At 36.6% G+C, this 27,461-nt stretch overlaps 1 protein-coding gene across 19 annotated transcripts in view; it reads right to left on the bottom strand.

The window, feature by feature from the left end:
• NRXN1 (neurexin 1) overlaps positions 1-26,833 on the bottom strand; it is a 1,424,087-nt gene extending 1,397,254 nt beyond the window's left edge. For 18 of the 19 annotated variants that reach the window (XM_072635587.1, XM_072635590.1, XM_072635593.1 and 15 more), the window contains exons 1-2: positions 26,312-26,833; positions 21,776-23,449 (exon numbers count right to left, since the gene is read on the bottom strand). In XM_072635587.1, coding sequence (XP_072491688.1) covers positions 21,776-22,547 — 772 coding nt within the window. In that variant the 5' untranslated portion in view covers positions 22,548-23,449; positions 26,312-26,833. The remainder of the gene's footprint in view (positions 1-21,775; positions 23,450-26,311) is intronic. The other variant, XM_072635588.1, reaches the window with a different exon arrangement.
• Between the last annotated feature and the right edge of the window lie 628 nt (positions 26,834-27,461).

Here is a 27,461-nt window from a genome sequence, read left to right as displayed (position 1 = left end):
GACATAATTGAATAAAGAGATTAATTTCCAGGAAAAAGAAATTTTAATATTGCTCCATGTTTTGAAAAAAAAACTTTTAAAATTACTAGTAGCCAAAATTTGTATTTGCCTAAAATCCTTACTCTTTCTTTAATTCCTTCCATCATACTTGGAAGTGGTCCTAACTTCTCAAAGCAATGGCCTTGAAAGTACAAGTTATGTCAGGTCCTATTTATCTGGAAAAGCTTTATGTATTTGCCCAGTAACATACTGTATGTGAGTCATCTGAGACCAGTGTAGCTGAGTTCAGAACAGCTCAGTTCATAAGGGTTGACTGTCATTGATGATTTTGTTTTCTGTAATAATAATTCATGAGAATCATTTAGGAATATATGAATGGTTTTGTCATCTGTATTAATAAAAGAAGTACTCACACAGATGACATCACAAGTACAAAAATATACTCATTAGTCACTGATGTGTCCCTTCTTCCCCTCCTCACTTTTCTCCCTATTCTCATCCTTCTCTCCTTCTATCCCTCCCCATCCCTTCTTTTCTTTCTCTCTTCCTATCTCCCTTTCTTTCTCTCTTCATATCTCTATAGATAGATAGATATGGATATATACACATATGTGTCTATATGTATGTATGTCTATAACATATGTGTTATATGTTATAGAATACTTGTTAAAGGGGTGATTTATTTGTGCTCAACCGTCACTTCAGATTTATGTCCCTGATATAAAGCACAGATACGATCACTAATTCACATGTGTGTGTGTGTATGTGTGTGTGTGTGCACACTCATGCACCCATTTGTGTATGTTCATCATTCAGAGGAAAATGAAAATATATGTTTTTTACAGAAACAAAGTCATCCTTGATAGTATAATGGAGATGTTTGTAAGAAAGCTAGGGATGAAAAACAGGAGAAAATGTAATTCTAGAAATAAGGAAAGCTGACAATGATTTGTGTAGATTCTCTCCACAGATAATCAAAAGATGTGAAAGGATTTCAGCAACAGAGTTGGAACAAGGAAAAGTGCCTCTTTCTTTTCTATTCTTTTCTATCATTTCGGAATAAATACTGGAAAAGAAAGCTTCTAAATTTCAATTACTAAAAAAATGATAAAAGGATAGACAGCCTCTTCTGGACTTAGTATGCAAAGGCCATCCAGTGAAATGTACAAAATTACATTTTGAGGTCAATTTCAGCCATTCTAGTGGTGACATTTGTTCAGTAACACTTTGTCATATGTGTAGCACAGTTCTTCATTTGGAAGTAACCACATAAACTAGAAGAAGCCTACTACTCAACCATATATGCACACACATATACAAATGGCAAAAAAAATAAAAAATAGAATATAACATTCCAAGGTTGGATAGAGCCTCAACTCACAGATGTGCTTGAGTAAGCCATGGTACTGACTGCTGTAAAGCTCTTGGCCTAGTGATGATTTACACAGACTGTCTTAACTTTCTCTCACTGCACACCAGTGTCCCTGAAATAAATTCTGAGCAAACTCCCTAATGTATTACGTGCTTATATCTGTTCTTTGTCAGATGCCAGCCCCGCCCTCCCCCTCCCCCCCAGGTCTTTTCATGTATACACACTGGAATCCTCAAGTTTTATATTCCTTGAATGAGAATTAACTCAGGTTACAGATGCTGCCTAAAGTCTCAGCTTGGTTTGGATTTCTTTTTTTCCCTTTTCATCTGCACATGATCTCCATGCTTGTTACACCTATGTTCCCAGATGTGATATCCTTACTATTGCTGCTTAAATATTTATAATGATGACTGGGGCCAAATTCTATCCTCTCCAACATATTTTTACAAATACCCCTCCAGCCAGGAAAAGCTCAAAACCCCCTGAGTCACATTGTCAGAGTAAGACTGCAATGAACAAAAACTTCTTTTCCCACCAGTCAGGAATTTGAATCTCAGGTAGCTTACAATTCCACCACCCATATGCCATACTAGCATGGATCAGCACCAGCATCCAGAATCAGGCTCCTTACTTCCTTACCCCAATGCCAGAGAATAACCTTAAAAAAACAACCAACAGCAAAACAAACAAACTAGCCCCCCATCACCACCCGATTTGCCTCTGATATTTGCCTCTGTGTCTAATTCTACCAGGAAATCAAGTGACCTGTCCTGTTTCTTTCATTTTCACTGACTGCCCTTCATTCTGTGAGTTTCTCAGTCAAATAATCAGTCAATAACCATTTATTAAGCACTTACTATATACCAAACACTATCACACTGTGCTAAGCATTCAGAAAATGAAAACAAAACAATACAAATACAGTAATTTTGACTTGTTATATGGTCAACTGTTTTACCAAATACCTTGATATTCCAAGGTTTTAAGTCTGTGTCTATCTTAAACAGTTTAATTTTCTGTGATATCCCATTCCTTTAGGGAATGGACTTCATGGAGGAAGAGCCTTGGAAATAGAATTATTGCACTGAGTAATAGAGAAAAGTATGGGTTTTCTGAATGACAGTTTTGAGTATGTGAAGAGATATTGTTGAGCTGTTGGGAACTACTTATTGCTTCCAGTAAAAAACTTGGCAAGAAGACCTATGTTTAAATTATAAGAAGAGAGATTAAGGTGGAAAAAGAAATGCTTTCTTAATGGAATGTTTCTACAGTCATTGTCCAAAATCAAAAAGAAAGTTGTGAAATTTCTGTGTCTATCACTTTAATTCTCACCCTTACTCTAGCTCTCACTCTTATTCTCTCTCTCTCTGTATCTCTCTCCCTCCCTCCCTCTCTCCCTCCTTCACTATATTTCTCTAAACAGTTTTACAAGAAACTGGGACAAAAAGAGACCTCAAGATTCTTATAACACTTTTCCAAGAACTCTGCTATGGACATAATTAATATACATTTTTACATTATAAGTTAAATCTCTGTCATGTAACTAAATGGGAATATTGAGAACATACCAGTTCAAAGGGAAATATCAATCATCAGTCAATCAACAAGCCATGCACTAGAAGCTGGAACTAGATCAAATGTTTTTCCTCGATAGAATAAATTCATTAAAATTTATTTAAAATATTTTTGGAGAATCTTATATTGTAGAGATGTATGCACTGGACAATACAGTGCTCATATGCTGGTTTCATTTTCTTTAGAATTCTGATTCTTTCACTGACTTCTCTACCTTCGCAGAAACCTGGAAATATCTTAAATGTTCCAAGTAACTAACAACAGTTCCCTACTTTACATCATATACATGTATGTAATCAATAATTGCTTAGTTAAAACTTTAATGATTCTAAATTTGTGCCAGGATGATAGAAACTGACAATGTGATTTTCCATTGAAAATTGCAAAATGAATGACTAAGCTGAGCAATTCACCTACTTCCTTTTCCTTTTGTAAGGATATCTTATGCTCAACCAGAATGGTTAACGTTTGAAAAGAACTCATCTATATTCATTCATCCATGCATGCAAATTGATTTGCATGTTCATTTTTGCAGTTTGAAGATATGCATTTGTTGCACATTTTTGTCATATCTCACCCAAAATGGCCATTTCACCTCTCCTTCAAAAATTTAGCTGACCTGAGTCAGGCATTGCCAACATATATGAAACAATGCATTTCATTTGGTGAAATGGTGCCTAATAATAAATGAGATAAGCATGGTAATAAAGTACGTCAGATTATGCGTCCTAATGGCCAGAATCTGACAAAGCCTTGGATAATATTTCATAGGGCATATTGACATCTTTTTTCTTTTCTACATCAAGCACAGCTGTACACTCTGTTTTTAACCCCTTTTACTGGAGAGGTTGAGGCTAGCAGAGGACTTGGGTTAGGTAGATCTGGGTTGTAGTAGGGCCAAAGCCAAACACGTATCTTCACTAATCCACCCATCAATGTGGTGTGAAGCTTGGGCATACCAGGCTGTTCAAAGAGGAGTAAACCTCTTCAGGTTGGAAATGGAACTGGTCAAAGTTTCCATGCTGATCAGTAATGGGATTAGTTCCATAAGAGGACACTTTCCACCTGGATGACACAAGGGAACCCAGGCTCAAAAATAAAATCAAACAAAACAAAATGAATTTTAAAAAAAGATATTTACTAGGAAGACCTACTCAATAAGACAAACAACAGAGAGAGCGATCATTTAGTAAAACAATGAGCCCAAGGTCTGTTCTTCATTGGCAGCTCAGAGGATTGCAAAACACTTTGCTCAGGGTAAATCTAGAATTAACTAAGAAGCATTGATCTCCTCTATATAAATCTTTCTGTACTCCACCATTTATAGGTGAACTAACAAGATCTGGGTGAATGACCCAATAACAGTTCTGTTATTGATGAGTTCTTTGCCCCAGGACAAATGGCAAAAATCTCTTGAGCCTCAGTGTTGTTATCTATAAAATAAGAGGGTTATATCATATGGTCTTTAATTCCCTTTTGTCCGCTTTGTATTCTGATTCTTTGTACCATTGAAACAAGCTCTTGAAAGTTAGTCTAGCCAAATACTAAAAATGGCCAAAGGTTAGTTAAAAGAATACTATAGCTCTTCAAAGGATCATGATTTTGTCAGTATGGATATTCTCTCCCCCATTTCAGATCACAGGCATTTTACACCTAAATAAATGACCTTAATAAGTTGCTGTGGCCAAGGGGAAAATCATCTGGCAGTCAATGTTCTTATAATGAATCTGTCTAAACTTAGCTACACTGTTACTTAGGCAACATGTAAATAATCCATTGTTAGAATTATATTAGAAACCTTTCTAGGTAAGATCTGCCAGGATAACAGATGTCATATAATGTATAAATAACTAGCTTTGGAGTTGACAATGCCTAGATTCAAGACCTGTCTCTGACATGTACTGGTTATGTGAAATGATATTGGGCAAATCCCTTTAGTTCTTAGACCCTAAAGCTCTCTCTAATACTAAAAAGTGCAAAGCAAATGCCAATCTGCGTTAAGAAAGGGAATTTACCCTTAAGGTGTTCCTTATTCCAATGATATGAGAAAGCCAGTCTTTCCTGCACCCCTTGCTTCCCCAAAGCATGTGATAGAATTTTTTTCCATGGGTATGGCCCTTAAGAGCTACACAAGAAGGCATGAGAACAGCAGTTTCAAGCATTTATTTCACTAACAGTCTTCTAATAAATATTTCATGAAGTTTAATTCAACAAGCACCTATTATATGCATGACACTGAGTTAGATTTTGGGGATTCAAGGAGAAAAAATGACAATGATGTTGCTCTCAAGGAACTTAACCTCAAGTAGAGAAGAAAAGTTAGTAATTATATATACAGATATTTTACTTCAGGAGAGAATATAAATTAAGGTATAATATGGACAAAAGTAGAGCTCAGCACAAAATATTTTAGGAAAAATGGGAGGAACGAACATTTTCAAGCAGTGGATTTTTTGAGGGGAGAAGAAGGGAATTATAATCATGAAAGACTTCATGGGAAAAGTGGAGTCTGAGCTGCAGATCTTTTAAAGGAAGAGTTTTATGAAAGGAAGAGATGAAGGATACAAATGAGGAGAGGAAATACATGGCATGGTAAATCTGAGTAAGGATCTACTTTGGCTTTAATCCAGAATGTATAATGAGAAATAAGACTGAAAAGGGAGTATGGAATCTGAATAGGAGTTTTAACCTTAGGATTTTATCCTAGAGGCAATGGGGATCCCAATTATGGTTGCTGATGTTGCTGCTGCTGTTTTAGCCCCTTTTTTATGGCTTTTTAAATCCAAGGAGCAAGATGCCCAGACCTATGGTTTAGGAAAACATATTTTGGCAGATTTTATTATCAAGATATTTATCTCTATATCTCTATGTATGTATATATATTATATATATATGTTTGTGTGTGCATATGTATGTAAATACATTTTTTCATAAATTAAAGATATAAAAGAATAACAGAATTCCATTGTAGGACAAATCACTTCCTGATCATTGGAAGGTATCATGAAAGAGTTGGCATTTAACTTAGTCTTTGGGAATGTGCATAGTACAATAGTTCTGGAGTCAGGAGGCTTTGAGCTCAAATCTGGTCTCAGACACATACTAGATGCATGACCCTGGGCTAGTCACTTAACCCTGACTGTCCCTCCCCCAAAAGAAGAGAAAAAAATAAGCTAGTCTTTGTGTCATGCATAAGTATTTACTAAAATAGGGAAAGATAACCCATTCATATTGCTATGGAATTAATCATTGGAGTAGCAATAATAATTCAATGAATAAAGATATAGAGTGATATTAAATAAAATAACAATCAGAAAATAGAAGAGAAATGGAGGAATTTTGTCTAATAATGAGAAAACTCCAATAGTGAGAAAACTCTCTTATTTGAAGGATTTCTTTGTATCTCATGTTTTCCCTTTCTACTAAGAAGAGAATAAGAAAAGATAAATTCATGTCGTCAGAGAAAATATTTAAGGTAGACTTAAGATAGAGGTTCTGGACAATAAGGTTTATAAAATAACAAGAGAATTCATTTAAAAAGAGGGATAAATGCTATTTAAATATTCCCCCTCCTGCCAAAAAATGACATATTTAAATATGACAAAATCTTCTTGAAGGAATAATAGAGGCTAGATAAATTCATGACTATAATAACCAAGAGGATCCATTCTAACTTGCTTTTCAGTCAATCAAATCTGACTTCGTTAAAGCATTTCATGCAGTTTACTACTCTTTCCTCTTATAAACTCTTTTCTCTCCAGTTTTTCTTCCTGACAACCTGTCTAAGTCTCCTTTACTGGATCTTCATCTCTATCATTCTCATCAACTAGATTTGTGCCACAAAAAAACTTTAGTCTTTTTCTATATTGTCTCTACACTATAATTTGACAATCTAATCAACTTCCATCACTTCTATATTTATAACATTCAGATCTATATCCAGCCCAAATCTCTCTCAAATTCCACTTGTAAATCAACAACTTCCTATTGGACATTTTAAATTAGATATCCTAAAGACAACTCAAACAATGTATTCCAAATAGAATTCTTTATTTCTCATCCAAAACATACTCCTCTTCCAACCTTCCTTATTTTTGTAGGAAATACCACCATCATTCCAATCATTTAAGTTTCAGATGTTGTCATTCACTTTTTATACTCTATCACCCAACATATCCATCAATTACCAAATTTTACCAATTCTATCTGCACAAAATCTGTCTTATGTCCCCTTCTCTCCAGTCACATAAGCCACCAATCTCGTTAAGACCCTTATTAGCTCATTTCTGTATTGCTGTAATATTTTCTTATTCAACCTCATTTTTTTATTACGCTGGAATCCATTCTCAACCAAAGTGATGCTTCCATTAAAGAGCTCAGTAAAATGCTGCTTTCTGCATTTCTCTGTCCCTCTTCATCAAAATCACCATGTATCTGTTTTATATATAATTTGATACACTTATGTATGTACCTACTCTCTCCCCTTTTAGCAGCAAATAAGCTCCTTGAAGGTAAGAGATGTTTCATTTCTTTATTTGTATCATTCACCTGCGGCACAGTGCCTGGGAAACTGTAAGTAACAAATAAATATGGAATGATTGATTAATGTTTGACCAAGAGTTAAAAAACCTGGGTTCTAATACCACCTTGAACAGTCCGTAATATGATCTCTCAAGTCAAAGATCCTTAACTTGGGGAAAAAATTACATATTTATATTCACCAGTCTTTAACTGAAATTTAGCCTTTACTTCAATTATTTTTTCAAAAAATATGGTATTTTGAGGAGACCAGACTGCAAAAAAGAGCCATGAACTCCAAACCTCTGCCCTTAAGGACTTAATCTTAAATATGTCATTCAGTTTCTCTAGGTCCGTTTATTCTTCTTTGAAATAATAATAACTAACACTTATATAGCATTTACTGCTGATTTTAACAACACTAGGAGGTAGGCCCTATTATTATCCTCATTTTATAGGGGATATAATTTGCCCAAAGTCACATACCTAGTTAGTGTCTGAGGAAACACTTGAACTCTGATCTTCCTAACTCGAGGCGCAGAATTATCTATTACTTCTACCATCTTTTACAGTTTTACCATTTTTTAAATCTCTGCTACTAATTTCTTTTTCTCCTCTGTTTTCATTCTTCTTCTTCTATTCACTTCCTGCATCTATTCTTACTTTCTCCTTCCCTGTCTCATCATAACCCTCCTTCTTATCACCCTTGATCTTTCAAATAGCATAATAAAGAAAATAAATTTTCTGTAGTAGTAGCAATAGCAATAGTAGATAATAATTTATTTCTATAGCACCTTATATATTATAAAGCACTTTTCTCAGAACACCCCACATGGTAGTAGTAGAAGGCATCAGTATTTCCATTTTACAGATGAGGAAATTAAGGCCCACAGAGTTTGTGATTTGCCTGTGTTCACATGGGCCATGGTTCACACAAGCAAGGCCTCAAAACTGGATCTTCTAGCAATTCTAGTATTCTTCTCACCCCCTCTCCTTTTCACTTTGATCTCATCTTGCTTATACCATCATCTCTTCTCTCTCATACTTTGGTCACTGTTCTCTCCTCTTTACTTTAAGGTTTACTCCTTTAGCCTTTTTGCCTTAATCCCATCATTTTCAAGATGGCTCTTTCTATTTAAGTACTTATCTAAGTTTAAATATATTGGGGAAGATGGGAGATACAATTCACTATGTTCTCTTTTCAAAAGAGTATGTGTAAAACTTATCCAGGTCACTTTTAAAAGACCATTGCTTTTATGCTGGACTTTGAATCAGAAAGATCTGATTTCAAATCTTGACTCAGACACTCACTGTCTGTCTTACCTTGGGCAAGTCATTTAACCTCTGTTTGTCTCAGTTTCCACAATTATAAAATGGGAATATTAATAGTACCTAATTCTCCAGGTTGTGAGGGTAAAATAAGATAATGTTTGTAAAATATTTTGTAAGCCTTAAAGCACTATATAATGCTAGCCTCTGCTATTATTACCACCACCACCACCACCACCACTACTACTATTACTACTACTAAAGTTATGATTATAATTTATACCTTTTCAGGTTTTTTGTTCTAAGAGAAAAAAATATAAACGCAAGATGAATAATAGAGAATTTGCAACTAAGAACAATATATTTAAATGCATTTTAATAGAGAAATTAAAAGAATTTTTTATTATAGTAGATAAAGCATATTATTTTAATTGTACTCTTCTGATTTGAATAAATGCTAGAAAGAACAGAGTTGGGAAGGAAAGATGGAATAACTACAGACAACAATAAATCCCTGTTAAATGGTAACAGCTGATCTGAGGGTCATGAGCTATATATGTTGTTTGAATATTACCCATAATAAAGAAAATAAATTTCTTATAGATCTCTCCATTACAAAAAGCTGACTAAAAAGTCTATCCCTTCAAACATTGCTGGAATATTTTTGACTTCTTGTGACTCATTAAGAGAAGTACAAATATTTATATGTGCCTTAATTTTCCAAACCATGAAGGTTTTTACCTACTGAGGAGTCAGTGCTTAGAAGCTTTAGTCATTGCTCTAAAATATATGTTGATTAAGAATAAAAAAGAGTGATTTTCATTTCAAATAATACACTTGCAAAAGAAAACAAAAGATAATTCAAGGTCCATCAAATTGAACTACTCTTAGTAAATAGCTGTCAATACATTTTAAAGTATGACTGCATATAGTTGGTTTTTCACACAGTCCCCTGTAATAGCCTGGATGGTGTCGATCAATAATATGGAGATGGTGTTTAATGAACATTTCAAATAACCTCAAAGCCTCTAGTACTATCACAAATCACAGAAAATCATTCTTCTTTAAGTGTGCTTTAAGAAAAAAACTCAGCAATATACAGACAAGTTGTTTTCATATCTTATTTTAAGGCATTAAGGCAATTTAAATATATGTGTGTATATTAAATATGTATGTGAATTTCATAACATATAAACTGTAATCTATATGATGCTTGGCAACATGTTTTTTGGTCTCTTCAATGAGAAGCTGAATTTCTTTTATGTAAAAAATGAGATCAAATCAGATATAATAAACTTATATTTTGAAAGGATAAAAGTTGCATTGTTCTAAAATACCGTTATGTTTTACTACAGACTCAATTAGAACAACCTAGTCAATGGGAGGACATCAAAAACAGTCTGTTAATTTCTGTGGGCAGGGATTATATTTTTAATAAATGACTTCTTTACTGTTTCTACTAAGCAACTAAACATTCATGGTGTTATACCTATACAAAATGACGATTTGAAATATATAATCACAGTGGCCTCAACAAAACCAGAACTACTGATGTTACATTTTAAAGGTAGCACTTCCTGAACACTAGTATTTCTGTAGCATGCAGTGAACTATGGTTAGATGCTGCCATGTCAGCTACATTTCAAAGGAGAGTAGGTGAATTCTTAATTACAAAGAGACAACAATGCTTAGAAGAAAAACAAAGGTCTCCTACTGCTCTGCTTTTGCCTGTCTGGGGAGTCTCACTTTATTTTACCTAGCAAAGTCTGAGTAAAATTTAGCCTAAGCTGGACTATTATTATAGCTGTTAGGTCATGGACAATAGCAGCTCCCAAGTTCTGGTAGAAAGCCATGCCAAGGCTACTTCCTATCATGAATTGGATTCCACAATTCATCATGACCATCATTAAACATGAAGAACCCATCTTGGTCTCAGGATGGTGTTATATACTACTCAGCAATTTAGGTACTTTCCAGCTCTAAATCTTTGACACCTAAATCCTGTAAACTATTGCCCTTGACAGATTTTCCTTTAACTTTAATTCTTTATTGCCTTTACACCAGGGACTTGTGGTAGAAAAGTACTATTTTAGGCAACATTGGTCCCTGCTATTTGGTTACAGGGTTTCCTTGGTTGTATACCAGAAAAAGGCAGTTTTCAGTGCAGGAAATTTGATGAGGATCTTCTTTCTGTGTTAGCATTCTAACTTGCCAAGTCAAGTTTTTACTCTGACCAATGTCTTTATTACAATGGCAGGCAACTTGACAGTGAATTTTTGTTCCTTAGTCCAGTGTTCAGTTCTAGGCCTGAGGTACATGGTTCTGGAAGGAACCATAGAAGTGATGGCATCAAACACCTTTATTTTACAGATGAGTAAATTGAGATCCACAAAGGTTAAATGAATTAAGTCCTCACAGCCACACAATGTATCTGAGATAGGATTCAAAGTTCTTCCTGACTGAATCAGGTATCCTATTCATTATGTAACTTTCTTGGTAAGAGTATCCTGCCATCTGAAAACAGAAACTGCTTGTTTATAACAGCTCATTTTTTAAAAAAATACAATATACTGATGTCATACCTTTCTCTTCCTGTTCTTTCCACCCCCTTTCACAATCTGCTCACAAATAGCATTGTAACATACAGCAGAAAACACGTATGGATAGATCTTCTGCCCTGGATTCATCATGGTCGCCAGCCTCTGCCAAACACTATTTTGAGGAAGTCCCTAACTTCACTTGACACTTTCACCTCCCCTTTATCACCTCTGCATTAACAGCCTCACCATGAAGTGGGAGCCTCCTCAATATACTGCCATTTTTTTCCCGAGTGGGGTATTTTGTTCTACTTCCTATAACTTTTTACATCAAAGTGCCCCTCTCCAGTGATGATTACCCTTTCTATGTTTTTGTCCCATTGGAATACAAGTTCCTGATATGCAGGAACAACTTCTATTTTTGCATTTACATACATAAAATTTAACACAGTGATTGGTACATTACAAGTGATAAATGGATGCTTTTTTTCATTCAATTATTTGAGTGAAAATCCCCATTGTGATCTTTCCTGATGAAAGAAATTAATATTATACTATGATATTAATAACTAGTTATCAATTTGTGATCCATCATTTTCCTCCTATTTTTGTTAAGACCCCATTCCTTTAAAGGCCAGTCTCTGAAGGGCGATGACAGAGTGATAGATCACTCCTAATGCCCACAGCACCTGCTCATTAACTAGAGTGGGCTAGTCCCCACCTAAATGGGACCCTGGTTTCTGTTTCTCTCAAAGGCAGAAGCTAGACTGAGCTGATTCTTGCTACCAAAAGTTGCCAGGAATCACTTATGTGACTTTGGTTTCTTCATTAGAATTTGGGGTAACCTGACTGACGAAGGAGAACACTGGCCAGAAATGTTAGGAAGGAAATGTCTTTCTCTGTTCAGATTGCTGCAGGCTGCTGAGTCTCATGATCAAGTTATATTTGTAGGAGGAGGAGCTGGAGATTTTCTAGCCCATCTCCTCATTAAATGTTCACCAATCAGGGCTGAGTTTCATTTATCAGGGGAATTCCCTATCAGAAAATAAATATCTGATTTAAGGTGTTTCAGAATGTTTCTTGGGATCTTTGGTTGCTGAAAAAAACCCTCTAACCATCAATTTATTATTGGCTAACCTAGTTAATAAATTAATTACTAATACCTAGAAACTTTGTCTCTCAGAATTTTATTTGTGACAGAGAGAAAAAATACTGAGCTTTCTGGTCTGTATTTGTCATTTGATTTTCCAATTCCTTATTAATAAAGAATTTTTTGTGGCTGACTTTAAGAAAATCAAGGCATTTTATTTTAAGGGTACAGAAATTGGTCCAGTCCCTTGGGTTTGAGGAAATGGAGTTCTCTTTTCATTCATGTCAAAAAAAGAAGCAGTCCATTAAGCATAACATGAAAGAAGAAATATATAAGAAATAAACAGGCTGGTATAATGAAAATAAAACCTAGGATTTCCTGATCAGTCTTTCTGCTTTTTTATTCTCCAGGCATGAGCAAGTTGCATCAATGTGGGATTCTGTTGCATTCTGAAAATTCTGAAAATTTTATTATGTCAGTCATTTGAATTAGATGGCATCTACAAATTCAGTCCCAGTAATATCTAGTCACAGTCAGAGTCAGTTGCATATACAACTAACATCCCTAGTATATAAGCTCCTTGAGGGATCTACCTTTCTTCTAGGGCTGTTGTAAGGAAAGAATTTTGCAAACTATAAATCACTCTATAAATTAGGGTTGTTTTTCTCACTTCAGTTTATTGATCTGCACTTCTGATTTTATTATTAGAGGGAACTTCTGGTATGTAAACTTTTCCTGCCAAAGCAAATAGTCAAATTATCTGTAAATTATATTTTTAGAGAGTAGCACGGGAGTACAGAGTCAGTCAGAAACCTGACCATAATCACACTTCAGCTGGTGTCACGAAAGATGATCCCATATCTTTCTGATTCCAAGCCTGTCTCTCTAGATCCCATAGTAACACTTGTGTTACTACTGTTATTAACATCATTATTTTCATCTTTTCATTAACTTTACTCAGTACAGTACTTTAAGCAAAAAAAATTTATTAAAAGCTGTTGAAATGGAATTAAATATTGCAGCTTTAAAGATAAGTAATCAAATCAAAATGTTCTTACATGCCTTTGAGTTCTATAATTAAACAATGGCTGACTATTTTAAAATTTAGTATCATAAAACATAGATTGTTGAGGGAGTTGTGACAGGACTGCCGATTTTTTAAAAGATGAAGTAATCAAATAAATTATCAAAGATAGATGAAATACCTGTTTTATTCCTGTACCCAACACCCCCCTCCCAACATTCCAAACTACCCAGTGACCTTATTTTAAAGTCTTTGCTTCAAGTTACTCAGTGACCTCATTTGTATGTCTTTGCTTGGTCCTTTGAGTGTCAATAGGTCTTTGGTTCAAGAAATCCCAATATAAGCTAGGCTTCCTTTCTATTAAGTGATTTTAAAAACATTATGCAGACAGAAGAAATTTAAAAAACAATTCAGATCCAAAAGCTGTTTCAGGTCACTGAAAGATAAATTACTTTCTAACCTTACCCATAGATTGAGTTTGCGTTTATCTTGTTCACTTGACTTGATCTATTGCTTGTAGGATTGATCTTTGATGTATAAGCCACAATAATTTGACCCTTAAAAAAACTAACTCTACTTAGAATGGAATCTTCATCAATGTAAAGGATGTCATTTCCATACAATCTTATTAAAGATTCCTTTAGAAGCCTTAGTGATCAAGCTTTTAAGCAGATTTAGGATAGTAGGAATTATTTGATCCTAGTTTATACAATGAACAGAAACTGTCAGTTGTTAACATTAAATCCTAATATATCATTAGTTTAGATTTTACACAAGAGGAACAGTGGAATCAATGTCCTGCTCACTCGGCAGAGTGTTTGACAATGAAATAATATATCAATGTGTAATAAGAGAACTACTCAAACCTTAGTAATTCAATTGCATAATATTGAGTCTTAAGGATCCAAAATGAATCTAAAATGACACCAAAGGAAGATCTGTGGGAATTTAAACATTTTCATTAACATTTGTACTCTGCCAGCACCATGCACATTATATTTGTGTGACATTTAACCTTTGAAAAGTTAGATGAGCTCTAGTATTTGATTATTCAATTTGCCTGTTCTCTCATCTATTCTTCCCCACAATACAGTGCCATACTTAAGGCAGGCAATTGTGAACCATATTTCACAGATGAAAACATTTAGTAAATTTTCAAAGATTATGCAGCTAGTTATGGAAAACTTCCGTCTTCTGAATCTCAGCCCATTGTCCTTTGCCCAATATATTTTAGGGTGGAGTCTATTGAATAGTATGAAGATGCAGTAGAATGGGGCAAGTTTGGAGTCAGGAAGGCCTACAATCTAATCCTTATGAGGTGAATGATGCTGGACAAGCCTTTTATCTTATGGAGTCTCAGTATCCTCATCTATCAAATCTGGACAACTCTAAGCAGCAATCTCACAAGACTAATTTGAAGATTAAATACAAGAATATAAGCAAAGTGATTTCAGAAACACAGTAAAATATAATGGGAGCTTTTATTTTATGTCAGGCATGGATATATTAATACAATGATAGGTAACTGAATCATCCAGGATGATCCTGAAACAATGCCAACAAATGTAAATGCACAATTTTTTTCTGAAGAATTCCTGCAAGAAATTGAAGGCTTTCCTTTAATATCTGGGAGACCACCTGGTTATTCTACGTCCAGGTAGCCTAACCCGAAGCATACCAAGTCACCATGAATAAGCAGAAAAGTCTCAAGATAATCAACCACACCCCAACTACAGTTCGCAGAGTCATCAGAGCTTTTCCTCAGAAAGTCCAGATTCCTCCTGACCTAGATAAAACAAGGTTTATAGCAAGCACCTTCAAGCCAGTTAGTGTTCAAATTGGTCAAGCCCAGAACCAGGAACCCTATCACTTTCACATAATAGCCCACCTCTCTCTTTGACCTTAAAATTGTTGCTCAAGACTAGTTGAAACCTTTGTGGGCAGCCAGCACCTATTTCTTGACTAGCTGAAGAACCTTACCCAAAATAGAGAGCAAGGGCTGCTGGGAAGGTGACACTTACAATTCAAGAGAAAGGATACCATGCCTTTCTATCCAAAACCAGAACCTGGATTAGGTATATCATGCTCTCTGTGCTTCTTCCCACTCTCTACAACATAGGTGACCAAAGAAAAGATAATGAATAGTTATCCATTCTGAAGTTTAGTCATTGAATTTAAGAAACAAAAACAAAGAAACCACATGATGAACATCTGCTCCTACAGCAAGACTCTCAAAAATCAACTCGGTATGACCACATCAATATTCTGGGATAAACCTGTATCACAGAAACTCAAAAATTTACACAAAATGGTTAGGTGCTTGTAAAGAGCAGAGGAATGGATATAATGCTCTCCAAGGCTAACTCTTTCTAGGAACACAAGACATAAAGACATTTGCTTAACTATGATAATATGAAAAGTGATTTCTAGGTTCGCTATACCACAGTTGTTTCAGCAATGCAAAATCTGCACAATGGATTCTGAATCTCAGCAAAAGTATCTATTTAAATACTGCATGTATTGGCCAAGTTTATTACACCAAATTCACTATGTGAATAGTAAATTGGGGAGAGGGAGGCATGAAGCTGTAGAGATCTGTACTTAGATATGGCTGATAATACTTTTTGTTACAAGTGATTCCTACAAGTATTCTAGTGTTCAAATTCCTTTGAAAAAATAGATTTTGTTCAAAGCCATCTGGAGGAAAAAAGATATTAGACCCAGGGTGATTTAATGCTAGTGGGTTGTTTATTTTATAATGGAAGTAGAAATGAATAGTAAGAAATGACAAAAACCACTAGCAACTAGAGCACTTGGTAGTAAATGGAACAAAAACTAGAAAATGATCATTAATTACTACTATGCTTTGTATCACGATACCCAGAAGAGGAACAAGGTTTTGTGTGAAGCTTAATTAAACCATTTCCAAAAGCCATGTACTAGTCACTGACTACTTGCAAGGGGATACATTTGCCACTGGTGGTATAAAGATAGAGTGAAAAATAGTTCTTATTCTCAAAGAACTTATATTTTCCTAAGTATAATATTTGATTTTATGAAGATTGCAGTAGATAGGATGCTACTGCTAAAAAAATTTACCTTCCATCTAGGACTTTTATAACTCAAATGTAATTCTAAGCCATTTGGAGTCATATATCTAATTCAACTACTGAAAGATCATAGAAAACTAGTTAAGGAATGGAAGAAAGTCCAGCTCCAAGTCATCCTCTCTTAATAATAATAAGGCATCTAATGATAATGGATGACACAATCCAAACTAACAAAGATATACAATATTTTAGCTGATGCAGAATTAATCTACAGGATTTACAGTCAAGTGACTGAATTAGGACTGATAATAAAAAAGGACTAAAGTCCTTTATATAACATAGAATCAAAACATAATTTATTCAGAAACCCAAGGGTACAAATAGACCTATAGGTCATAAGGGAAATGCTAAATAAAATAAAATTAATTTGTTTCAAATGCTCCTGGACTCAGATTAAAGAATAAAGAACAAGAATTTTTAAACTGTATAATTTTCAATACCCACGTTTCTGTCTTTTGTTAGAGTTCCTTTACATTTGAGAGAGGGGGAAAAAGGCCCAGGTACAAACTATTCTTCAACACCTCCCTGACTGGAAAGAAATCTTTTGAAAGCCATATATAGGCATCTTCTTTTGCAGTTTTCGGATTTTTAACTCCTCTTTGATTTTTAAAACATAAATTTTCTAGGCGAGGAAAAGTTTCTGATGAAGAGTACCCATTACTATGTTTGATACCTGCAAAGCCTTTCATTCAGGTTCAAGTCATTGATGGCTTTTAGACCCACTTTGAAAATTTCTAACAGAGATCATTTACTTTCTGTGAGAACCCTTTGAATGACACAGATGATCTCAAATAAGTTTCCTGGGAAAAGTTGAATTCTTAGTTCAATATTCAATTTAATTTTTATTAAATAAATGTGAATTACATGCTTTTTTGACTTTTCAGAGTACGATACTAGGTGTAGTGCAGAAACTCTCTGTCTTACTGGCACTCTACTAATATTAGTGCCAGAAAATTATATTCAAACTACACTTTCTCTTGGTTATCTTGAGGATAGAAGGTGGTGTAAGAGACATTAAGGAAGTCAAACGATAAGTATGCTGCGTGCCAGTTAGGTACAAGTCATTGTGCTATGTACCTTGGAACCATGGGGATATATTTGCCATGTCCCTTTCCTCCAAGTGTTTACTACCTAGCTGAGGAGATAAAACAGATAAACATTAAAAATGATCTAATATGAAAGTGCTACACAGGTTCAGAAGACCTGTGTTTACTTCTCAGATTTGCTGCTATCTTAGATAGTAGCATGCTCTTATTATTAGTTTCCACATCAAAAAGATATGGGAGATGATCTTTAAGGTACCATTCAGTGCTAATATTCTATGGCTGGAAATGTAGTAAATGTTACAAATAATGATTTCCAAAGGAGTAACCCAGGTCCATATGAAAAATGATGATGTTCGTAAATATTTTGAAGAAACCTATACATTTCTGAAAGGATGGGACCAGAATTTCCAAACAAGATCCACATCTCTGCATATAATGAATGGGCACAACCAATGTGAATTACAAACCTTAAGCAATATAGGGAGTTGGCACTCTGGTCAGTTTGATGAGTTTACAGATAGGATAAAATACATAAATAAATATATAAATATATAAATATATTCAAAAATTTTAAGCAATCAATCAAAGTAAAAATCTCTCAGACAGTTGGATGTGGGAGGTGATGAAAGGAATCAAAATTCAAGTTAATATTCAAAATTTAGAACTTAAAATGCACAAGATTTGATTTTATTGAAAATGTGAAAGAACTGAAATATTTATTAAATTAATAATTTTAAAGGTTTTTAGGGTCTTTATTCTTATTTTGATACTTGGGCATATGTGGATATCAGTAATTCTTTCAGGACACTAGGAAAATCGCTTAGTACACTGAAGCAAAAATGCTAAGCAGTGATACAATTTAGCATCAGGAGGTATGTGGGGGCTTATGGGAAATCAATATAACACATAACCTATCAGTTTCAAAAGAATGTCAATCAAAATCTGATGTTTGTGTCCACCATTGCACAATATAATAGATATACTACAATGTTGTGGGGAAAACATATGCATATTTTTTTTTCAAATCCCACCTTTTGAATTACAGAGACAAAAACAAAGATCTTAAGTAATGATCTAGGTGGCATAGTTCAAAATTGCTACTTGGCTAGGGGATGAGGATATTTGTGCTCCAGTTTTGGTTCTGTCAATAACTAGAATAACTCTCTTAACCTCTCCTGTACTTCAATCTACCTCCTCCAATCTCCCTTCAGTAGTACATTCTAGACACATTACGTCAATAAATAGGAAAATAAGGAAAGGTGAACTCCTTAAGGACAGATGTGTTAGTAAAACCAAATGTATAAATCTGGAAATAACAGGCTTTTTCTTAAGATGTTAGATCTGGTGAGAAAGAAAAATCAGCCCTCTTGTTTGGTCATTTCTATATAGAAGTAGGTAATGTACTAGAGAATTAGAGAATAAGTGTACAATATTTGCCACTATTATTAACATGTTAAAAAAAACAACAACAACAAAAAAAAAAAAAAAAACCTTGTGGGCAACTGAGTATAAATGGTGGCCAAAGAAATAGCTTCATTTTAACTGCATCAGAATGGATCTCTTGACCCCTGACTAGATATATAAAGATAACATTGGAAAAGGAATTCTAAAGACTCTTCAATTCTATCTATTCTAAATCAACTATTCAACAGGAAATCATTTGGCACATATTTAATAGGAAAAAAAATAGGCAACATGAAATGAGTCCTTTTGGGGAAAGTGACTTCAGTCTCTACCCTCTTAATTTTCTGATTCTGTGTTATTCAAATTAGCTTAGTCTCACATTGTCCTTCGTGGTTAGGACTTACAAATTTTCACTGTACTCAATACATGAAATATATTTCCAAACTGAATTATGCTACACAAGAATCCTGATGGATTTGGATCCTAGGTGGAATTATTCTTTTCATCAGGTATTACAGTGTTCAATAATGCAGGTTGGGAAGTATTCTTTATCTTACAGGAAAAAAGAAACTCCCTGTGTGTCAAAATAAAATGCAGGTCTTGAAATATCTAATTTTGCTTCTCTTTTGACATATTACTTTTTCCCCCTCTTTCCTCTATGCTGAAACCTTCCTGATTATGCATGATCCTTCATTCTCTGCATCCAAGATGCACAGAAAAAAATCAAATTTTTCATTAAAAACACCCACCCACACAGTACCAGCTGTCATTGTATCATATTTGTTGCCTAATTTAAAGACGGAAGTTTCATTTCATGTGTTTTTCATTTAATTGTATCTTATACCTTTTAAAGCAATACCAGGTTTGGATGAAACACTTTCTACAGAATAGCTGTACTTTATATCCTTTTCTATTAATCTATGACAAACAATTACACTCTCTTTTCACTACAGCCAGCCCATCATATCTATCATTTCCTCCTTTGATTCATACGAGGACCTAACTTCGCCTCAAGGAGGAAGGATTGAGAATGCAAATATAACCATTAAGTTTAATACTACAAGCATGGAAATTTACTGGCAAAGCTGGTTTATAGCATATGCCTTGGAAGATATTCTACTGCTGAAACTGAAATTGTGTGAGTGATCATGACTGTCAATAATTATCTGGATATATCCTAGAATGACTTTGCTTTCATTAGATGCTAAGTCAGCTAAGGTTTTAAAGTGTCCAACTAGACCACCTCCAGATTGTTTTCGATGTTTTTTTTTTTTTAAAAGAGGAAACATTTACACATTTTTAAACAAAGAATTCTGAAAATAAATGACAAGTGAAAGAGAGTTGCCAGTCCTAATAAGATTTATGTTGGCTATTTCTCCCCAGTAGTCAGTAAAAAACAGAATGTGTTACATAATGAAACACACCCACAAATGAGGTTTCTGTCTTTATAACTTACACAACTTGATGGTATAAACTATTCACCTTTTTCATTTCACACATAAATGACATTTACCCACTCATTGATCTCCCTAATCAGGGCTATAAAATACCTACTTTATATACCATGTGCCTTCTCTTCTATTTAGCATTTAATAACTCATGCATTGCTTTTCATCATTTGGGAAAATATTAATTCCCTAATTTGGGGATGTTATGGTATTGACCCACCTAAAGAGCTGTTATTTTTTCACTATCATGCAAGACACATATCAGAATTACACTGAAGAGCAAAATGTGACAGAGGGAAAAGAAACTTAGTTGTCAACAATTTTTAAAAAGTAATTTTCAAACTGCTTCAAGCCCCAGTAACAGCATAATTTTTATTTATGCCTTATTTTCCCAGACTTTTTTAAACATAGGGAAATATACTCATAAGCATGCCTTTTCCAATTTTTGTTATCTATTCCCAATGTATAAACATTTAGTATCTTCCCATGCTTAAACTATTCATTTTCTCCACTGGCTTACTTCTCCTTTTTGTCTGTCATCATCTGGGAAACACAAATTCAATTTCCCATCATTTTCAGAAATCAGCATGGCCATCTTGCTCCATTTCAAGAAACTATACCAAACACCAAGGTTTTGTTTTTGTTTAGTAGATGATGGGTTTCTTCATAGCCAAGAAAACCAAGTGAAATCTCCAGATTACTATTGCCCTTACAAAAAACCATTTTCAGATTTTCCATTTCCTTTTCCTTTCAAGTTCATTTCTATCTTCTCTATTAAATCTCATGACTCTATCTTTTTCATTTTTAAAATCAGAAATGATTCCATAAATGTCCTCAATGTTAGCCATGGTGAACCTCCCAATTCCACCTCCACTCACTCCAAAATCCATCATATATATTCTTAGTCTCTTTTAGATATTTTTATTAACTTTTATTGCATGAATATTAGCTATGTAGTTTGCAGGACTATCTGGAGTGAATAGGTGAGGGGGAAATTTAAGGGTAAATAGATGAACTATGTCCAAGTCAATAATTATGCCAGACTCATGAAGACCTAGAGGATTGGTTCAGAGATAAGGTTAATACTCTCATCCAAAAGGACAAAGAGCTCATTATGCTCCATAATTAGGTAGGAGCAAGCAAGGAAATAGGGAGATCCCTGTTTGACAATGAAATCAGGGATTGTGGTTACTAGAAGGGTTAGAGGATTTTTAGGAGAAACCATGGATCAAAGAAAGAGAGGCAGGAAGAGATAGGATCTTGCCTTGGAGATAAGAAACACACATTATCTAGAATAGTAAAATCCCATGCATGCTTGCCCATCATGCCCACTATTCCCTTTCTTTGCCCCCTTTAGAGAGGTGGGCATTGGGACCTCTTACCTTGGCTGCAGTCCTTGCCGCGGAAGCCAGTTCGGGAGCAGTCGCACACCGCTTTGTCATCGACCACGGAGCAGACCCCTCCATTGAGGCACACGCCTCCCTCGCCCTCCTCCCCAACCTCACAGGGGCTCCCCCCACCACTACTGGGAGGCTCATCCTCCAGTTTCACCTCGCCACTCTCCACTGGCAAGGCCTGGGATGAGTTCACCCTCACATCACGAATCCACCCTTTGAAGGGTTCCCGCTCCCTCACTGAGGCCAATGTCAACTTGAGTGCTGCAGCCCGTAGTTCTGGAGGTAGGCCACCCACAAAGAGACCACTAAATACTGTCATATCACGTCGCTTGGACTTGACCTCCACCCACTTGGCCTCTGTTTGGTCAATGAGCAAAGTTGTATTTCGGAATTGACGGCGAATTCGCACAGTGTGCCAAGTACCATCATTGACTGGTGTATCAGACAAGAGTACTGCAGGTTCAGCACAGAAGATTGAAAAGCTGAGCTGCAGCCGGCCACCTCTGGTAAGGATCAGCTCCAAGAAGTCACAGAAACCCTCATCATCAAAATAGAGAACTAGGCCCCGGGCACTTCGGGTCTTCAGCTGGAAACTCATCTCACTTTCACAGCAGGCATTCCACTTGGGGAAACGTGTCCACTGGCCATCAGCCCCTGGGAACTCCAGCCCACTGCCCAGCTCTGCCCAGCACCCCAGAAGTAGGAGTGAAAGGCATACAAGGAAGCAGCCCCCACGCTGGAGCAGCGCCGTCCCCATGCTCGGGGCTGGGGTGCGGCGCGGAGACACAGGGGAGGACAGGTTCAAAATCTTCTTGGACACCCTAAGGTGGAATTAGGGAGGGGGTTGGGGAATAAAAAGTGGTAGGACTAGGAAAGAAAATGGCTGGAGTAGGAATGTTCCCTCCTTTACCTGATACCCTCTATTTTCTTCTTTTTTCCAAAAGCCTCTCACCCTACCCCACTGGAAAATGTTGGCCCTAGTGGTACAGTCACAGAACTTCCAGGTCAAAATGCAAATAAACTTTGAGGAAATGTGCTAAAAACTTTATCGAGAACAAAGCAAGAAAAAATGCTGATCACTTAGGTAGAAGACATGGGCTGTTGGTTCAATGAATGAGTCAGCAGATGCTTCCACTCCCAAATGCAACAATACTTCAGATTCTTCTGGTGGTGGATTCAGATGTGTAGGAAAAACAAAATAAAACACCAAACTTCTCAGATGTTTGACAACCTACTGCTAATATTTCCACATGCCTGCATATGCATATCTTCACATACTAGCCCCAAGCTGGACAGTCCCCAGTAAGGGGAAAGAAAGTTCCTTATCTTCTTTAGAACATCAATTAACAATTCCACACTTGCCTGCCAAAAGAAGTTGTTCTGTCAGATCACAAAACATTGGTCCCACTGCAGCCAGGGCAGAATGTTAACCTCCTTGCTCATGACTTCCCAAGCTATTTTTTTTAAAATCCCTCTTTTTTCTTCTCCCAACCAGTGGGGGTGAAACCCCAAAGCTGCCAAATAGAAAGAGATCTTTAATTATAAAGCTCAACAGCTCTTCTTCTTTTCCCTCCTTTCATACAAGGCCAACCTCAACTTGGGTGCATGTCGATGTGTTGTTTTGTTTGGTTTTTTTGCTGTTTTTTGTGACCCAAAAATCTGCAAAGAATTAAGAAAACAAAATAAATTCTCAATCTATTTACTATGTCATTCAGATGAATTTCTTTATTGTTTTACTCATTACTGCTTATAACTATTCTTTAACTAGCACACCAGGTATAAAACTAATACTGTAAACAAATGAGGAAATATGGCAAATTCAGTGTTTATTTAATCTAGTATAATCCTAAAGTTCTAAAATTCTATGGTGTAACCATATAAAATTGTTTAATGCAAATTTGGAACTTGTTATACTAATTAACCAGCAGCCATTCAAAACAGTTTAGGACAAAGATCTGATCTTCATCTTTTTTATCTTTAAAGAAAGTTTCCTTTTGGAAAAATCTGAAAGGGGGAAATTAAGCCCTGCTTATTCTTCTTGTCATTGATATTTTCTTCCAGAAATATATCTCTTCCTTCATTATTACCTCTTACCTGAGTATAAAAGTATGACTATCACTTAGCCAGACCTCACATGTATGGATAGGTTTGGGAACATATAAAGTAGATTAAACAGCCAGTGGGAAACTGCCGACTTTTATACTGCATTCCTACCAATTTATTTTCACAAGGAGAGAGAGTGCAAGAATGGTTCCTTAGAAGATGCCTCCAAATTTTCAAAGGGTCTTTAGTTATTTTTTTAAAATTAGAATTGCCAAAATACTCTATAATGGTTGGTATGAATCCTATTGGGACTTGAAATTTTTAAAAATAGGATTCATTCTTCAATTTATCTCCTATAAGATACACAAACCTCTAGGGATATTGTGGTATTTAATAGTTTTCCTATCATTGTAGCAATCCTAAATCCTGCTCAGTTCCTTATCTGGTTGTCCCCTAGTAGAATTTGTGTGTCCTGAGAAGCAGCTGGCACGCATGTCACCTCAGCTCTTATGGCTCAAGAAATGCAAGGATTTAAAATCATGCCTTTGAATCACTACTACCTCAGCCCCCTGTTCATGCTATTAAATCACCTCTCTTTATCTCACTCTGATATGACAGTTTTTTGAAACACCATAAAATTGTAAATACTGGGCCTTGCCTAAGTCAATATTTAAAAAAAGGTGGGGGGAAGAGGGGGCATCTTTGTAGGGACAAGAACAACATCATGCATATGTTGCCTTACCATGTCAAGAAGGCTTATACATTATACTATCCCACCAAAAAAATAATTTATCACCTGGACACAGAAGCTCACCATCTAATTAACACTTTTTTTTTTTTTTTTAACAAGCAGAAACTAGCTGTAATTTATTGCACCGCATTGTGCTGCTGTTTCTGCACGGAGGGAGCTTGAAGCATTTCTCTTCAGTACAGAGCAATCCCTACAGGTGTCAGCTGAGAGCCACCAAGCTCGGGGATCCCACTTCAAGTTCCTCCCTAGATGAAATTGATGACTGGTTCTCTCTCTCTCTCTCTCTCTCTCTCTCTCTCTCTCTCTCTCTCTCTCTCTCTCTCTCTCTCTCTCCCATACATACACACCCCACACTAGCAAAAGAAAAAAAATCCCAGCTGCTTATTTATTATGGCTGATACATTCCACACCATCACCAAACATCAGATCTGTCTGTAAAGTCATTTGCCTAGTCGTCAGAAAGATAGTTTTATTATTTTAAAGAAGATATAATTTAAGATACTCTATCTCATAAGTGGACTAATATCCCCCAATCTTCCATAACATGCAAAATAAAGAAGGATTGATACTAACTTAAAATAGTAAACAGAATTCAAATATTAGCTGCTTCATTAGAAAATCATTTTTATCATGGCTTTTTCAGATCTAGTTATTTTCTTATATATGTTACATGGATAATCGTATAACCTACCTCCCTCTCTCCCTCTCATCTTCTTCCTCACCTAATTAATCATTTTTATTTAAGAAGAAAATGGAAACAAATTGAAAGATAAATACATTTTTTTTTTTTTGGACAGAGCAGGACAACTAGCTATCACATTTCTTAGAGGAAGCTCATTGTGTGTGGCAGTGTATATTTTATACTGAGAAAAAGGAATCTCTCTGCTTACAGGGAATACCTGGCCAGTTCACAAATTACAGGATGAAATAAAAGGATGTGAAAAACAACCTTGCTGCAGCCAAAAGGAGAAGCGCTCTAATTCAAAAGCAGATTTAACAGCCTCATTAATCTTTTCTTTCATTTCTACAATCAAATTCATTCCCAAGCTACTGGAAGGATCGATACAATACCCTCACCAGATGCAGTTACATTTATTTTAATATGTTTCTAATACACACACACAATACACACACACACACACACACACACACACACACACACACACACACACACCCCTTTCCCCATCCTTCAAAGCACTATCAGCAAGAACCTGAATAGTTTCAGACACATTAAAATAAAAAAGAAAAGTGATTAATTATTTTTTCGCTCCAGATAAGTCCCCTAATGACAATACACACCCAATATTCTCCCCTTCTTTCCCGCCCAGTCCCTACGCTCCTTCTCTGTTCCCAGTGCAGTTTCTTGGATTGCATGGATTAAGGAAACGCGCAGCTAGGGGGGTGGGGGAAAATATATTTTATTACCTAAATTTTTAGTCTGCCAGTTCTTTTCTTGCTGTTGCTAATAAAACACAGCATCCAACCTTTAACTTACTACCTTGAGTCCACCATCTCATCTTCTTCCATCCACCTATTTGGGAGACTGCACGCAATCTTCCCCCTCCATGTACCCCCCAACCGTCTCCCTTGGGCATAGGTGGCAGATCCTAGCTCAGTGACGGGAAGGAGGTGGGTGGGGGGTTTCCCTCCCCAGCCCGTTACCCCGCACCCCTCCACTACTATCCCTATTCTTCCACCCGCCCCCAATACATTCCGAGCTTCGTTACCTGCCTGCTTGGATTTTCCTTTCAGCTCTTGGCAGAGCCAGAAGCATGCATCGGTCAAAGAGAATTTCCCGAGGTCTCTGGCTCTAAGGCGACTGCTGCTGCGTTTTCAGAGGCGTCAGGCTTGAGCGTCTATCTCTAGGAGTGAGGGAGGGGAGAACAGGCAAAGGAGGGGAGGAGGAGGAGAGGAGAGAGGAGAGAAGAGAGGAGGAGGTGGTGGTGGAAAAGGAGGAGGCTGGGTTACGTGATACCGGGAGCTGTCCTTCTGCGAGAAGGGCGGAGCTGCGCTCTCTGCAGTGCCACGGAGAGCCGGTGTCCCCTTGCTCAGGCTCGGGATGGGGCGAGCTTGCCTAGCTCTGCGGGCAGGCTTCCTCTAGCCCTCCGGGTCTGGAAGCCTGAGGACGGTGCTTTGCAACCTTTGCACGGTCCTTTGGCAGGGAGAGCCTGATCCAGGGGGCGGGATCCTGCTGCAAGCGCTTCTAACTTGCCACCACCCCGCCAACCTCCCCCCCACCCCTACTCCCCTGAAGGGGGAAAAAAAGCCTAGCCTAATCTACTGAGCATGCCCAGTCACCAGCTAAAACCACGCAAGGTTTGCAAGGAGATTCCACTTCTCCGGGGTTTAGTAATGATTAGGGCGGAGGGAAAGAGAACTCAAGAGACAGGGCACTGAAAAAGGGAGGGGAGGGAGTCTAATGGGGTAGGCTGGGAGGGTGTAGGGGCGAAACATCAGAAAATATCTGACTTCAAGTCTGTGACTAAGTTCTAGTTTAGAGGACGCTGATGAACCTGCTGTTCTTACTCAGGTGGAGTATGTACTCAGAAATAAGGACCAGCCTCGCTGACTCCGTCTTTCTCTTAAACTCCTCTGCCTAGCGTCTTCAGATTATTGGATGGCGACCCTGTACCAAGATAACTTGCCTGATTTTTCTGAGACTGCATGGTAGCGAAGGGGAAGGGGTGATGGGGGCGAGTGGGAGATGCCAGCTTGGAAAGTTGCCAAATTGATGACAGAATAAAATACATGAAGCTTCCTTGGGTGATCCCACCGCCTACCCCACCCCTAGCCTTCCCTAACCAGAATGGTCCTACCTGCTAAACCCATAAAAGCTTATACTTGTTTTCCCCTCCCTCTGCTATCTCCTCCTCCTCT

Source organism: Notamacropus eugenii, chromosome 1 (assembly GCF_028372415.1).
Source record: "Notamacropus eugenii isolate mMacEug1 chromosome 1, mMacEug1.pri_v2, whole genome shotgun sequence".
Classification (NCBI taxonomy): domain Eukaryota; kingdom Metazoa; phylum Chordata; class Mammalia; order Diprotodontia; family Macropodidae; genus Notamacropus; species Notamacropus eugenii.
This window is presented reverse-complemented; position numbering and strand designations above follow the sequence as displayed.